The following is a 17,882-nucleotide window of genomic DNA, read 5'->3' on the forward strand; positions in this document are numbered from 1 at the left end:
ACTTTTTTATTTTCCAAAAACTTCAATAATATTTCCTTTCATCATTGGCTGATCACTAGTAGTTGTAGATACTAACCCTGCCAACATCAATACACTACTTATATTCCATTGGGATATAATGGTGTAGCTGCCATTGTAATTTGTTTACTAACAATAATTAATAACAATTACTTACATTTGTTTGTGATTTCTCATTTATTAGGAATCCTGTGTGATTTCTTACTCTCAAACACTTCATAATTATCATGTATTTCTCTTACAGAAGAAGTAATTAAATGTGATCATCAGACATCGCTTATGGAATAATAATCATAACATCAAATGATACTTTAAAAGTTTCTTAAATTTGTACTAATTTGATTTATTAATCACTGTTTTCTCTTATTTGCTGTGTGCATGTTTTTGCATTTTGTCTTGTTTTGGTGATGTATTTTATTCATGATTAAACAGTATTGATTTATTTAGGTTTGTTTTTTGTTTTGTTTTTGTTTTTGTTTTTTTACAAATAGTGGAATGAAGTTGGAGAAGATACGTCCAAATCAGATTATTGTCTGGCTTGTTTGCTTTTCTATTGTGAATTATAACAATCAGTAACAATAATATTATTTCATTTCACTCATTGAAATATACTTTTGATTTATTGCCTGTCATCATCTCACTGTTAGTTGGAATTTGAAATGTTTGTTAGTTGAACGTGGAAATAAGTCATATTTATACATATACCGTACTTCTTTTTTATTTTATTTCAGTATGTCTCAGTATGCATATACCTCTTCATATATTTCTTTATATGGTTAACAGATGAAGTTACAAAACATATTTTGTGCCATCTTTTCAATATTGTTCCCTTTAGTTTCCAGATAAACCTATCTTACTGGTAACTATGCTTTTTAAAATCTTTAAGGTTGAACGGTCATCATTTCAATTAAAGTTCAACATGCAGAAAAGCCATTAATCATTCCTCTGTTGTCAAACTACATAAGAATAAATATGTGTTGTAATTGTTGGTTTCTCTTGATGTGTGTCCTGTAGGTCACATGCTCATTCGGGGTCAGTCCAAACAAGCCCATCAAGTACTCCGGTGGCAGGACGCAGGGGTAGACAGTTGCCACAACTCCCACCAAAAGGGACCCTGGAGAGAAGTAAGTGAGCATTTTAAATTAGAAGAACTTATAAGAAGTTAAAAAAGAGAATAGTTTTAAATTTTAAAATCATTTGAATTTTAATTCGTCTTATTTCCAGAGCTCTGAAAATGTAGGTTAGAATTTTACTTTAAAATAGCATTACTACAGTGTTTTAGAGGGTTGCAAATGCTTATTGATTTTATTCAATTCATAGGAATTTGGATTATGCAGGGTTGTTGTACTATAGGAGCCATATAAATATTCTAAGTGAAAATAACATATGAATAATGTATGTATATATCATGGCTAAAATTTATGAAGCAGGTTTTGATACTCTACTTTTAATGGACCACATGTGCAGTGGTGGGATTCAGATATGTGAACAATCGGTCCTCTGTGTGGATGCCGCTTCTGGAAGTCCATTCTGGGCCTGGGCAACAAAAAATTAGCTACTGGTTTTGCTGAAGTGGTGTGAACTGGCTGAATCCCACCACTACACATGTGTGAATCAGTTATGGATGGCAACATAAATTAAGCTACAGATTCTAAAAATATATTAATTATTCAGAAGTCTCTGGAATAGAGGTTGTATGTAAATGTTGGAGAAAAATGATTGTTCAATGCTACTATGAACAGGCAAAGAATGCTATATCCAAACTTGGTTGTTTCGCCTAGTTAAAAATAAATAAATAACCCACATTATAAGCTGCTGGCTAGGTAACATCACATTTCTAGCCTAAGTCACTTTCTCAGAACCACAAATGTAGCTGAGTAAAAGAGTGACAAACCAATGTTATTCACATTTTATTTAGAATATGCTCTTAACTAAATGGAAAAAGGATTGAGGATCTGGCTGCTAAACAGTCTTAAACTGATTCTGGATATAAAACAAACTTTTACAAAGTTTTAAGTTCAGTGAATGTTTTAAAAACTTCTTCAACTGAAGAACACTATTCCTATGTCGTAGCAGTGTAAGAAGTACAATTTATCCCTGAAAGAGAGCTTCCAGCTATCTTAGATACAAGTTTATCCCTCAACATAAACTTTTAATCTCTTAATTTAAAAAAAAGTGGTTTCCACATTCTTATAGACTCTATCATAATACAGACTCTGTCTATAAAGATATTTTAAAAACCTACTTAAAAATCACATGGAGCCAATGTGTATATCACAAAAGAACATAGAACCATAGAGCCGAAAGGAGCCTCCAAGGTCTTCTAGTTTAACTCCCTGCTCAAGGCAGGATTATACTCTCCTGGTCAAATGGTCGTCCAATTATTAACCTGGATTATTTCCCATGCATTTTATGAGATGTTTCATTTGTTTTGTATATTACAGTGGTATAATTTAATTCCCTGCAATAGATAAATTCAGAGAACCATTAATCTCACTTTGCATTTTACTTTGTCTTTTTTGTTTGAAAATGTATTGATAACTGTTAAATGTTATGTCATATCAAATATAAATATTTCCATTAGAAATAAATAATTATAAGAAAATTACATTTTTAATTTATTAAAAAAAGTAAAGTATACGTTCCTTTGTAAATAAGAATGTTATAATGGCATCATGGCTATAACACAGGTAGCATTATCTACCTTTATCCTCGATTTACAACCACAATTAAGCCCAAAATTTCCATTGCTAAGCAGCACAGTTGTTAAGTTAGTTTTGCCCCATTTTATGATCATTTCTTGCCATTAAGTGAGTCACTGCACTTGTTAAGTTAGTAACATGGTTGTTTAATTAATCTGATTTCCGTATTGACTTTGCCTACCAAAGGGTCGCAAAAGGTGATCACGTGACTCCAAGACATTGCAACCATCATAAATACATGCCAGTTGCCAAGTGTCCAAACTTTGATCACATGACCATGGGGTTGTTGCAATGGTTGTAAGTGTGAAAAATGGTCATAAGTTACTTATTCAGTGCTTTTGTGACTTCGAACAGTCAGTAAATGAATGGATGTAAGTCGAGGACTCCCTGAATACACAGAATTTCTTAAAAGATGGTTATCAGAATCCCTTTCAATCAGGATTCAGGCTTATTTATTCAATTTATATGGGCACCCATCTCAAATCTTTTACTCTACATGGTTAACATGGAATAAAAATAAAATAAGAACATCATAGCACAATGATAAATAATAAATGTAGAGTAAGAGCCAAGATAAAATCAGCAATGTACACAACATATTCATAATACAGTCTCAATTATATGCCACAGGTTTTAAAACCAGGTTTTAAGAGCCTTACGGAAAGCCAACAGGGTCAGGGCAAGTATAGTCCGCAGAGGAAAAACATTCCAGAGGGTGAGCACCATGGTACAAAAAGCTCTCCTTCGGGGATTAGTCAGATGACATTTATAGATGTGACCTGGAGCATCTCTCTAGGTGTCCTAGATGTCCTCCTAGGTGTCACAGGACAAGTAGATACAATTTGGGTGAGATGCTCCCATAAGTAGGGCTTTATAGGTCACAACCTGCTACTTGAATTGAACCCAGAAACATACAGAAAAGAGATGTCACAGGTGCTAAACGAAAAGCGTCCACAACTGTCTTTGCTGCTGTATTTTGCACCAGCTATATATGGTCTATAAGGGCAGCCCCATCCATTGCAGTAGTCCAATTGGAAGTTGATCACAACAGGAGTGACTGTGAGCGGAGCCCGGTCTAGGAACAATCAGTGCACAACATATAGCTGTGCCAAAGCTCTCCTAGCCATTGCTGACATTGCTTTTTGAAAAGGAGCTTCAAATCCAAGAGTACTCCAAATTACACATAGGTTCTCTCTGGGGTAGTGCAGCCCCCATCCAGAACAAGAAGTGAAATTACTCCAGAATCCAGAGGTACTAAAACCCAATGCCACTTGAGTTGAAACCTGTTCTTCCCTATCCAAACCCCCACACCCTCCAGACAAAGACAGGATGTCCACATCATCATTAGATGGCCCAGGGTGGAGATATCCTCACCCAAACCATCAGATGACATTACCCAGCAGCTTAAATGTTAAAAATGTTAAATACGAGAGGAGAGTGTATCAATGCTTGCAGCACCTCACTAAACAGAGTCGGTGGGCTAGATCAGTATAAGTGCTTAGATATCAGTTCCAGTCTGTAGTTATAGAAGTCAGCTTGGGGGTTCCTCACCTTTTAAGTACCATAAGGCTTGATTTTACCTCACACATTGTACATCATGTGAAAGAAGCTACTAGGCCACCAAGTAAGATCAAGACCAGACTGAGAGAGAAACAGAGCAGAGACACTGTAAAAATAGTTGGTTACTGTCATTTTATTGAACTAGTTATCCTGTACAACTATGCCAGCATTACTCTCACTCTAGCATGCATTGTTGTCAAGTACACAAAATTTGGTTATAAATGCATGCATTAGTTGGAAAATTATTTTTTAATTACCATTGTATGTGCATGCATTTACTAACCAAGGTAATCACTAAATAGGAGTGGGTGTACTGCAGTGTGGTCTATTTGAAACTGAAAACTACTTGGAAACTACAATTTGCACAAAATGCAGCTGTCTGTTTAGAAAGTGGGCATTATGTAGCAGCTATATTTCACACCTCTGCTACAGATTGTTCACTTATTGCCAATAAGTTTCTAGATGCATGTAAAATTCTAGCTTTGGTCTATAAGTCCCTACATATAGCTTGCTGCTTAGAAGGTTGCAGGGCTGCCTTTTTCAACCAGAATTTGCCTGTTAGCACGCTCATCTCAGGCCAAGTGCAAATAAATGGAAGCAAATAAAGGTAGAGCATTTTGGGAGGGTGTCCAATAATTAATACCTGATATCATGTTTACTAATTTTATTACTTTTTAATAATGACTTCTATAAGAATTATTTTTTATTATTTCATTATGATGTGATTTTAGAATGATTTTGGATTATCATAGAGGTTCGAATGGCTTTTGTTAATATTTTTCATAAGTGCTTTAAAGGTTGATTTACAATTATAAATATATGGATCTCTGGCAGATATGGTGATTTACTAAAGGAATAAATAAAGTATATATTTCATCCACATACTTGCTACGACACAAAAGCTGATAACAAAGGTTTCCCAATCCATTGGAGAGATATTTGGGAAAATTAAGGGGGTTGCTAGGAGCCATTCATCTGCTTCTAACATTTTTCTTTGTGCAACCTATTTTAATGAAGACATGTTTCTTGCATAGTCTATGTTGCATTATAAATGATAAATACATAAAGTAATATTAGCAACACTGTTAAAAATCACTACTGAAATTCAGTGATAACTTAATTAGCTAGTTCATTTTCTTATTTTGAAAATTAAAATTGTAGAATGCTATTGAAAATGTAAAAAAATGGATACTGTTTGTGATATACTAATGAATAGAAAAGTCTAAACTATTAATTAAGTGTTGATTTTATCTCTGGCTAAAACATAATTTTAATTTGAAATAAAATACTATAACTAGTGATGTATCAAACTGATGGCACTCTGTGATAATGCTTGGAAAAGCTGTTTGTTTTTCCATTTAGGGACAATCAGTGAAAACTGGAATTTTGTGATATATTTAACAAATTACCATAAAGATGTTGCCTTTGCTTTAGTGAGTCAGAATTTGTAGAGGTCTAATCTGATCAAGCTCCACTGATTAATAGCCATCTCTTTGAGGATATATATTGTCTTCTTGCAACATTATGTGTGTGTGTGTGTGTGTGTGTGTGTGTGTGTGTGTGTGTATGTATATGTATGTATATAGTGCTGTCACAATCAGATTATATACAATAATGGAGACCAGCACCAACATGCCTTTATGCCATGCCATCTTTATAGGTATTGTAGAAACATTTGAATGGATACTGTTGAAAATAGAATTTGGTTAAATGGATTTTGATTGTAGATAAATTGGTTGTTTGTATGCGTGATGATTTTCTCTTTTTTCAGTATGATTTTATCTTACTTTAGCTGCTATTTATATGCAGAAAGCATATTCCAGATTTTTGCCTGTTAGTTGCTATGCTATTAGCTTTTTAGCTTTGCTCTGTTCTAGCATATATGTCCATTTATATCATTATATATGCATACAATCTTAAAAAATAGGTCTTATTAATAATGAAAAAAATTAGCAGCATATTCATGTAAAGAAAATTGAGGAGAACATTGTGGAAGAGATACAGTGCTTTCTTTCATAAAAGACAACATACTTTTTCTAAACTTCAATATGAAATATAATTTTCTGCTATCGGTTGGCACTAATTCAGGTGATTATATACAAATAAGACTGTAATCAAAGCAGTGGCGTACCTAGCATTTTTTATATCCAGAGCAGATTAGTTTTTAACATCTCCGTTCCTTAGTTGCTGCTGTGCTGCCAGATACTGCTTTTCCTCATTGCTTACATCCAGAGTCAGTCGTTCCTGCTGCTCTGCCCTTGGTATTCCACTGAATCAAAGAGTATCCATTGAGAAGCAGTATCAAATATACTAGCATATAGTATGCTTGAAAGTCAAGATTTGTGCAAACTCTCTCTGTAAAAGAGACATCTTTGTTAAACCAGTTATATAGGGGTGAAATTAAGTCAATGAGTGGGATATTGAAGATGAATAGTGAATTCATCTATCTGAGCATGGTGTACAGGTGGGCATTGTTATTTGCAGGGCTTACATTCAGTGTACAGCTATGTGCAATTAGATTTTAGCTCTGGAGCCCTGGAAACTGACCAAAAAATGAATCACACACACAAAAATCAGCCTCTAAAAAAATAATAATCACCCACTCACTCCCAATATAAGGAAAAAGAAAATATGAGGCTGTTATATCTTTGCCACCCCAGAATCTTTGCATCTCTACTCTTGGATAAAGAATACATAAATGTTGCAGATTGCTGAGAAAATGAATTGAATGCAGATGCAGTTTTTTGTCTGTGTGCAGACAAAATATTTCAAAACCACATGCCATAACCTGCAAACACAGTATATGAAACTATTTACCATGATAATGCAAATAGGTTATATTTAGCAAAAGTGAATAATGAGATTGTGAATAAGAAGGTCTCTTTTCTGTTGGAATTCTGAATAAATGGATTCTTGTTGGAGATGTGAAGATGCACTGCAACATTTTGCTGCAAGGATAGTATCTATTGTATCTGCAGTTTTTATTAAGCTTTATTACTTTTTTATGCAAGGCAGTTTTATTAGCTATTCATCTATACAAGATAGATATCAATATTTTTTGTTTTGCTCTTTTTATATTCAGTGTATTTATAGGACAATAATAGGTATCTGTCTGTCAAATTATAATCAGCTATATTTTTTATAAAATATCTAAAACAAAAACCTTTGCAAAAATACCTAAATATCTTTATTTTATTAAGGTATTTGTTAAACCAAAACATCTTCCTCTGGCCAACATTTTTTTTCCTGCTGTATCTTTATTGCTTAGTGCAGTGGTTCTCAAACTTTTCTTTACCGTGGACCCCCTTTAAATGCCTTTTGAGGCCATGGACACAAGATTTAAATCATAACATTTCTTCAAGACTTTGCAGATCCCAGTGATAACATCGTGCCCCTCCCCCAGGGGCTGTGGTTGAGAACCACTGGCTTAGTGCTTACTATATTTGTTTATGTAAGTAGAGCTATTACTAGAGGAAGCTATTAGTAGAGGGAGTCATTCTCAGAATTTCTTCTTTTCTCAAAATTTCATCATAGATTTGCTAATGCCCAATACTTTTCTAGGACACTATTTATCAATCATGAAAAGTTAGAAAATATACCAACTAAAGAACAAAGAAGTGTGTTAAATGCAAAAGATATTTCTACCTAAATTTAAGTTTAGCTTTGTAGCAAATGCAAGGGAAAAGTGTGGCCTCTTAAAGCTGTTCACTACAATTACTTTGTTAAATCTTTAAATCTAATATGTTGCTTATAAAAGAGGTAGTTCAATTGCTATATTTGTTTATGTAAGTAGAGCTATTACTAGAGGAAGCTATTAGTAGAGGGAGTCATTCTCAGAATTTCTTCTTTTCTCAAAATTTCATCATAGATTTGCTAATGCCCAATACTTTTCTAGGACACTATTTATCAATCATGAAAAGTTAGAAAATATACCAACTAAAGAACAAAGAAGTGTGTTAAATGCAAAAGATATTTCTACCTAAATTTAAGTTTAGCTTTGTAGCAAATGCAAGGGAAAAGTGTGGCCTCTTAAAGCTGTTCACTACAATTACTTTGTTAAATCTTTAAATCTAATATGTTGCTTATAAAAGAGGTAGTTCAATTGCTATACTACTATTAGGATTAAAATTCTAAGCCTGGAGCACATTGCTCTAAGGATACCTGTAGCTGGCAATCACTCATTGGTACTGTACTTTTCTATATTTGATGTATTTGTTTAGAAGTGAAGTATAGCAGCTCATATAATTCAATATACTGCATTTTAAGAAAAAAAGAACATAATAATTTCAGTACACAGATGAAATCCTAACTGAGAGCCAGCATGGTTAGTGATTCAAGTGTTGGATTGGCCCTAGAGCAGGCATGTCAAACTTGCGATGTCATGTGACTTTCCCCCCCATTGCCAGCAATGGGGTGGGCGCGGTTTTGGTGTGACGCATTTGGCCCATGGGCTGGCAGTTTGACATGGCTGCCCTACAGAAAGATAAGTTTTAATCTATAGAGGTCACCAGGTGACTTTGGGCCAGTTACTGTCTATTGGTTCAAACTACAGGAAATATTTATTTGAAAAACAGGAGAGAATACTATGCATATCAACTCTAATATTAGATATAACTCTAATAAATAAATAAAATTATATCCTGAGTTACATTTGCTAAATTTTTAAAATCAGATTAATAGATACTCTGATGTTTTTCATTCCTAATATCCCAGGTGAGCTTTTGGATGGTACCAGAATAATATCAGTATTGCTACTTGCTAAATGTAGCATAGTATTGAAGTATTATGCATATGAACCATGCAAAGCACATTAAAAGATACAACAAACTCTGTCCACAGCCTGGAGTTCAATCCTGACTGACCTCAAAGTTCACTGAGCCTTCCATATTTCTGAGATCGGTCTGTGGGGACAATATGCAAATAATGCTTACATTGTAAATGGCCTAATCATCTAGAGCAGGGGTCAGCAACCTGAAACAGTAAAAGAGCCACTCGGAACCGGTTCCCTCACAAAAGGAAAAACTGGGAGCCACAAGAAATGTGTGCACATGCGCATACATGCGTGCATGCGCAGAACAGGGTTTGACTGAAGAGTGGAGCCAAGGCGAGATATGCACCTACCCTGCATATTTGAATTGATTGGTTGAACTTTTTTAGTCCCACTTTTTTTTTTTGGACTGCACATGGCAGAGGACTGGGAGCCGCAGGAGACGGCTGAAAGAGCCGCATGCGGCTCTGGAGCCGCGGGTTGCAGACCTGTGATCTAGAGAGTGCTGTAAAGCGTTCGGGGGTGATATATGGCCTAAATTCTAATGCTATGCTACTATTAAGAAAACACAACAAAATTCTCTTTTTTCCAAATAACAGATCTCTTTGGTAATATCAAACTTTTGTCAAACAAAGTTCAGTCCTTTGTTTCTTGTTGATTCTATTATTCATGAGCACAAAAAGGGTTCATAGGGAGGCCCCAAGTAAGTATGCATCATTCTGTGTTCAATTTTGCAGTCACATTACCTTTGAAACCCCTCATTTTAATGTCAAACTTGTAAAAAAATACTGCTAATAATACTGTTTTCCTATTTATAGATTTTATTAAAGGCCTGGTATTATGAATTTTGAAGCAAAGCATGTATTCTTAATTGTTTCTTCTTGACATTTCAGAAAGTCTGTGTTGAATGGTACTGGTTTTGCAGAATTGGAAATGTATGCTACTGCTGAAACATTTTATAGCAAAATGTCACAAAATGTGTGGTTGCTATGAGCAAAAAGAAAATTCTGTGTTGCAAATCATCTGGGAAGAAAATAAGAAAACTTATAGCATGATAAACTCTTTCTATAAATGGTTAATGAGTATTTGGAATACTGTCAAAAAACGTAGTTAATAAAAATGCATAAAAGAAAAAAATAATACGGACTGAAGCAACTCAGTGAGAAAGGTCAGAAAAACAGTGTGAATAAAGGAGAATGTGACAGAAGTATCTAAAATTATGGATTGCCCATAGAAAGGTTCCTTCAAAATAATAGAATTCAGAATAATCAGTGAAGCAAAATGGGAGGAGTTTCATAACAGATGAAAGAAAATATTTGCTAATGAGCATATATTTAATACAGCTTGTTATATATTAGTGTGTACTTAATGTGTCCTGTTTTCAGATCTGTATATTCATTAAGCGATTTTAACATCACTGAATTTGTTGAAGTACCTTAACCAGGTTTTGATAATTATAAGTATGAAAGAGAAGTATGTATTATTATATAATAAATAGATTATTGATGATTAATTAGTATATTATAAATATAAATCATTATATAATAAATTAATATACAATAAATAGTCTCATGGAAAATGATAGATTATTGCATGGCAATTTAAATGGTCTCATTAATTTGTAATATTATTTTCTAAAACATGGATCATAACATACAAGGTTTTTTGTTAATTACATTTTTTATATTATTGAAAAACAAAATGTTCTGGTCATTTTTTAAAAAATAAAAATCAATGAAGTATTAGAATACTCATAAAATAACATTAAAATGTTGAAAGCATGATTATTATATTGTAAAATAACTTTTAATTACTAACTGGAAGTACATTAACTTTTTACAATATGTGTCATCTTTTTTATTTGGGAGTAGTAGGAAACAATTTAATTAAACCTGTGCTATGTAAGCTGATTTAACTGCCAATGAAGTGTATGGATTGTCTACATTTTTATTTCAGCCTCCAATTTCTGTTCCTTTCTTTGTTCACTTTCTTCTGTCAAATTTAAACTTGTAATCTCTTCTGATAAGGATGGATCAGCAAAGAGTAAAAATGCTAGAATCTATTAATTTGAAAGGCTGTTTTTCAAAAACAATATTATTTATATCATACATAGAGTATTCATGTAGGGTATGTGTGTAATAATAAATTCCAAGCTAAATGTGCTTAAGTCTTTGCAAATACCATATAATAAATGAATAAAGACCAGAACATAAATTTGATCCTACCAGTGATTATGTACTATTCAATAATAAAGTTCATCAAATAATGACAGGTATCTTGTAGAAATTGCTTAATCTTTCTGACAAGCTCTGGTTTCTTTTGATTTACGCTAGAAGTTACATGGGAAGACCAGCAGAAAAAGGTGAATGATACAGTAACTGATGAGAAATCATTTCTGACAAAGAAACATCATACCCCGCCAGGTTTGTCAGGGTTTGGAAACCATCTGAAAGCATGATACTATAAAATTGTTGCATTTCATGCTTTTGTAATCAGTGTGTGTGTAATTTTTTTCTAAATTTGTGATTCATTTGTTTATTTTTTAGTATGTAGATTTAGATTACTCATGTGGCACAGTTTCTTTTTAGAGTAGCAGAAATTTTGTGTTAGAATGCAGATCAAATAGAAAAAGTGCTTGGCATAAATTAGATATTGAGCTCATTCCTTTTTGTCATCACATGTGCGCCTGAAAATCAGAATTCAAATGTGTGGAAGGTTCTTGAATGATCAAAGCCATTCTGGAAGGATTGACTGGTACATTTTCACATTGGGAAAAGGGAATATAGTATGGTTATTTGACAGCGATAGAAGAAGACAATCAGAGTGGTGGAAGGGAAAATTAAATGCAAGGTTTTGAGGGAGGAGTAATTAAGAGAAGATGAAAGAAATAAGTAGATTACGAGATTCATCTAGAAGATTTGTCTTTAACAAGAAAGGAAAATAACAAAGCAAAAAACAACACATTAGAATTGGATCCCTAGAAAACTGCCAAGTGTTGAACTTGAAAGTTGAATTTTGAGTATCCTAGGAGCACATGCAAAGAGAGGTACTGATAGAAACAGTAAGTTATATGTCTTATTTTCCCTGCTAAGGAAGTGGATCCTAAATTTCTTAATAGATCAGTGAAGAGAAAGTACTTTCTCTACTTTCAAATTATATTTTATCAATGAAGAGGAAATTGTTCTTTCCAGAAAGTATTCTAATTGGGAAGCAGTATTTTCTCTCAATTCCTTGCTTACTTTTTCACCTCTAGAACTTCTCTTCCTCCTCACTATCTATAACATGTCTAAAACAATGCATGGGAAGTTGTAGGTGGAACTTCTTTTCTTTTAAGGGAGCACTAAATGATTTTTGTTTTTCTTTATCCCAGATATTTATATAAATAAAATTATTATTATTATTATTATTATATGTTTTTCTATGCATTACTGATGTGTTTGAGATAGAAGATAAAAATAAAAGAAATATTACATTTATATAACATACTTTCCTCCTTTGTGGGATGATTATTTCTAAGTCTACACTGGGCCATCTTCTAATTAAAAATGGATCTTGATATTTTTGTGGTTAATAACCTCTTGAAGAGTTCCAATGACTGAGGATGATTTTAAAGATGAAAGTAGAGTCTTTTCTGTATTTTCTTTATCTTCAGTTTGAATATCCAGAAAGGGCTGATACATAGCATCTATAAGAATATAGATAATATTTTGTTCATTTGTGACTTTGATACTCAGAAATTGTTCCATGGAAAGAGTTGTGGTTTCTTTCATAGTTTTTATGACTTTTTAAAAAACTTTGATATGTTATCTTCAATTGCTTGTGGTCAGGTGGCTTATAAACTAATTAAATAAATAAATGAGAAGCCAGTTGGTTTTTATGAATAGTATTTTACTAAAGCTTTACTACGTTTAAAGTTTGGTAAGAATATGTTACACTGTCATAATTAAAATGATGAGTGTATCTTTAAAAGTTGTACATTTTAATAATACTGAATGAAAAAGACATTGTCATGTTTTACTGGCAGTAATCCCACTGAACCCAGTGGGATTTATTACAAAGGATGCTTTGTCCTTTTATAAATGCAAGCTTGCACCTTGAACATCATATTTCCTTGGGTGACATATTGGACATGCTTACTTTCTTATTTATCTATTTTTACTTATTTAATTACTTATATTTTACCCACTATGCTCAGAAACTCTAAAATGGATACAATCCATAAAGTATATAAGGTGAAATAAAATAAAATAAAATCACTTATTTTACTGTAATATTTTAATACTTTAAACAGCAGAGACCACAGTATAATAATAGAGTAGCAGTTTGCATTTAATGAGTATTTGTAACACATAGCATCAATTCCTGTTTAGTGAAGGTGTAATTTATTTCAGGTTTCTCTATCCCTAGATTGAGGGAAGATGTTTCTAGTATTTTTCAGTATTATAGTGCTTCCTATAATCTGGATTCCTAGTGCCAGAATTTACTTTCATATTACAGACAATCTAGTCCACCAGTGAAACTTCACTGTGTCCAATGGAGATTCATTTACTCAGGGCTTTTTTTGTCATAGAATGCTCAGAACGTAGTTCCAGCACCTTTTTTGGATGGAACCTTGTAGGGTAGGCAAGGCAGGTTGTGTGACATGTGTGAGTTCCGGCACCTTTTTCTTTTACAAAAAAAGCACTGCATTTACTTCAGGAAGTGTTAGTCTATATAGGAAAGTTATGAATTAGAATGAATTCAGAGCTGATGAGTTCTGCTAAGAAATTTGTAGACTCCGATAAAAGGAACTGAAAATGTTCCCTGAGAAACCATATTGCTTTTTAAGTACATAGACTTGAAGGATAAATTTTAATGTAATGTTTCTCACAGTTACTCTGCTTAAATTTGCTTCTGTTAATTACTTGATCATTAAATGAGATATAAAATACTTAAGTGAGGTACTACAATGTTCTGAAAAAAGTATTAAGTTGGATGCCATGAGTTCATTATCAGTGTAAAACCCAACTCAAGTCAAACCAGTCACTTTTAATACATCTTATACTGCAATCTCACTTACACATTTATTTACAAAAGTTCACTATAGTGGGCCATCTAGAAAGAATTATTTTTGTTTGTCTTACACTAAACTTATTTAAAAACTTTAGAGTAATTAATACAGCAGTATCATGGTTTTCCTGTTTAACTTTAACTCAAAATGTTTAAGCTAAATATCCTTGAGCAAAACAAAATTTTCTAGAAAATGCTTCTTGTTTTTCAAGGCAATTAGAACATAGAATGGTTAGACAGATGAAACATTTTTTTAAAAAGATCACTAACTTATTTTTCTGATCCTTTTTTGATCCTTTTTTGTTCAAATGGATAAATTATTCCTTTTAGTACTTGCTATCTTTTCTTTTTCCCATTGACTGACTATGCACTACAGGTTTCTTTCTCAAACAATTGTGGCCCTTTCCCTCAGTGTCAGTCTTTACCTTCTGAGTACATCCACTCACATCCATCTTCTTTGTGTCTCTGTCTGTCCATTGCACGATGTGGTAACAGAAGAAGTGGACTCATCACGGAGAAGAAACCCAGGTCTGTCTCTTCTACTGTTCTATTTTGTTTTTAATTTGTCTGGTGATCTCTGTCAATACATTTCTCATGTTCATTGATAGTAACACCTGTACACCTTCTTCCCTCCCTCCCTTATTTTGTCAATAGTGCATTAATATAGTCACCAATCCCCCCCCAAATTTGTATATTTTAATGTTGAACATCAAAATTTGTATGCTTCAGTATACCATCAAAACATTATACTTCATCCTACAAATTTATATTAATAACCTTCCATGGATTAAAATTTATCTGTATTTAATAGGCTAACATTATTATTGCAGATTTATTGCTGCATTACAGTGATAGAGAATTAAGAAGGTGCAATTCAGATATAATGTTTGATTGCAAGATATGTATGTATGTATGTATGTATGTATGTATGTATGTATGTACAGTATGTATGTATGTAAGACCTTGGGCCAGTCACACTCAGCCCAACCCTCACAGTTTTATTGGGGGGAAATCGGAGGAGTAAGGTACATTGAATATGTTCTCCACTTTGAGTTATTTGTAAAAATAATAAAGATGGAATATACATTACATTACACTACACTACACTACACTACACTACACTACACTACACTACACTATACTACACTACACTACACTACACTGTACTATATTACATTACATTACATTACATTACATTACATTACAAATGTTAGTGAAGACTTTATGATGTGGCCCTGTATTTTAAATCGAATACTCATACTCTAGACCAGTATACTTATCTGTGCCATTTTGAATGTAACTAAAAGAGGAAAGAATGTCAGTAAAAATAAAATAGCATAATAAGAAGCACTTTGCTTCATGTCATTGACAATATAAATGTTTGTACTTTTTATATACAATTGCCAAAGTGTAGGGTAGGGACAACTGCTTTACAAAAAGATTTAAAAAATAATAAAAAAAACCTCTGGTTCAATATTAGTTTTTCAAAAAGTAGATCCACCAAACGCTCTTCCAAACTTATTCTAAATTAGTGATAACAATGTCACTTGTATGACAAGCTGCTTTTTCTCCTTCCAATCTCATGCATCCCTCAAACTGTCCCCTCCCTAGAAACTCCATCCCATTTGTATTGGAAAGATACATTTTTTCCCTAATAATGCAAGAAAATATCTCCTTTTATGGTCAGTCATGCTAGATAAAAGTTTTCCCCCCCAACATTGTTAGTGTAAATCTATATGCTATTAGCATGAATTGGACCTAGCTATAATAGAATCTAACTAGGAAAATGGGATTAGCAACATAAACAATTTATCTTGATAACTGATTTTTTAAAGGTTAAAGTATTTTATGAGATGTGTATCATTCAAGTGCTGGGGTTTATGGCCACATTTTCCCTATTAAGATAAATATCTTTAGTCCTAGACAAGTCCTATGAATGTAAATATTTTTGAGAAACTCTGTCCAGATTATAGCAGATGGTAGAACATACTTGATTTTAAATGATTTCAAAATGTTAAGCAGAGTCAGACCTAATAAATACAGTAGATGGATGTCAGACCAAAAGGAAATTTCAGGGCTATAGAGTAAACTGGGAATAAAAAAAATATCCAGCAGTTAATACCAACCTTTTTCATATTGTTGCCAAGAAATTAACGTCAATTCAATTTAGCTTTATTGTAAAAAGAGTCAGAAAGGGATTAATGTTTATCTGATGTAATATCCATACCATTCGGGATTTATTTTATTTATGGTATCACCAGTTTCATTGTAGATTTGTTTACTTGGCTCTGATAAATAAATTAGGAAAATCTTCTTTTGTAATCGCTGGGAGGCCTAACAAAATGGTTGTTACACTGGGTTGCCAATGATGAAATGGTATACATGGAAGTGAAACTGTTAACTGGGGCCTAGCTATATGATTCAGTCATGCCATGTGAACATTCCCAGAATGTTTCCCTAAAAACTATAAATTCAGAGTTAAAAATTCCTAAGTTAGACTTTGTTTCATTTATTTTGGTTTATCTTAAAATATTAAGTCAGGTAAAATTAGAACATGTTATACTGCAAACTTTTGACAAATTAGAGAGTAATTTGTACTTAAGCTAAAATGTTCTGCAACCAAATTTGCAGTATTACTATCACTTGATAAGAAAGCTAATCCCCATCCAATATTGCTAGAAGAGTATATACACTAATCTTTGTTTCAATTTCTACAATGTTTGCCTTTTTCAAATATTTCTGTTCTGTTTCATTCACATTTTCCCCTTTAAAACTGCATAAACATTCATATAGAATTTATACGCAAATACATTGTGAGACATTTTTCTTCAGTCTATGTCATGTACATATTTTCTCTAATGTATACATTTTATGTATAAATTTCAATGATATATTCGTATTTATTTTCTGTTTGATCTGAAAATTGCACAGAAATATTTTCAGAAGCTCAAATGCCAAAGGATATTTGTGCTTTGGTTGTCCCAAAGTCATTGTGCTTTGGTTTTTATATTAGTTCAGATTACATCAGTTTATATTAAAATGCCAATATTATTATTTTAGGTAAAACTGGCTTTTTCCCCAGAGCTGGAAAATAGAACATTGTTTTCCTAATAATCAGAAAGACAAAGCAATAGAATTCATAATTAGCTCACAATATTTCTTCTTGACATTACCATAGATTTCTGTGATAAATATTCTGAGTATGACGGAAGATTGGGAAGTCCAAAACTGTATTATCAAATAGGAGGAAAGGAGTTGAATTCACAATAGAACACTGCATAATACTTTATTTCTTAGTTCAGCAGAATGTAGAGGGGTAGCACAAAATGTATAGGTATAGCTTCTGCATATGGAACCATAGGTTGGGTTAAAGACTCCATTGGAGTTGGGTGGCTTACGTCTGCTCTGTGTACCCATGGACAAGGGAGTTCCAAATCATGATTGACTTGATTGCTCATAATGAAACCTAGAATTACTGAAAATTACAGAAGAGATGAAAGATTATGAAAGTAGAGCTATTTTTTCATAGCATCAAGAATACATCTTAGGAATGAATATGGGAAAAAAGGAACCTAAAGTAGATCAATGATGAGAAAAGAAATTACAAGTGTTATATGAAAAACATTAAAAGAATGATTAATTTTTTAACAGAATGAACGGAGAGTGAATATAATGAAAAGGGTATGGAAACTGAAAGAATGTTATGGAATGACACAGAAGTATCTTAAGTTATTCTAATTGGAAGCATTAAAATGATGGTGCAATTCTAAAGTGAAAAGGCTGTA

The 17,882-nt window shown here is 32.8% G+C and overlaps 1 protein-coding gene across 22 annotated transcripts in view; it reads left to right on the forward strand.

Annotated features, from left to right (window-relative positions):
• RIMS2 (regulating synaptic membrane exocytosis 2) overlaps positions 1 to 17,882 on the forward strand; it is a gene marked incomplete at both ends in the record, with an annotated part of 289,996 nt that overhangs the window by 212,164 nt on the left and 59,950 nt on the right. For 16 of the 22 annotated variants that reach the window (XM_081324273.1, XM_081324271.1, XM_081324272.1 and 13 more), the window contains one exon: positions 1,033 to 1,142. In XM_081324273.1, coding sequence (XP_081180399.1) covers positions 1,033 to 1,142 — 110 coding nt within the window. Of the gene's footprint in view, positions 1 to 1,032; positions 1,147 to 11,381; positions 11,472 to 14,592; positions 14,626 to 17,882 lie in introns of all 22 variants that reach the window. The other 6 variants (XM_081324264.1, XM_081324268.1, XM_081324255.1 and 3 more) reach the window with 3 other exon arrangements.

The sequence above is a fragment of the Vipera berus genome, assembly GCF_964194415.1.
Source record: "Vipera berus genome assembly, chromosome: 3".
NCBI lineage: Eukaryota > Metazoa > Chordata > Lepidosauria > Squamata > Viperidae > Vipera > Vipera berus.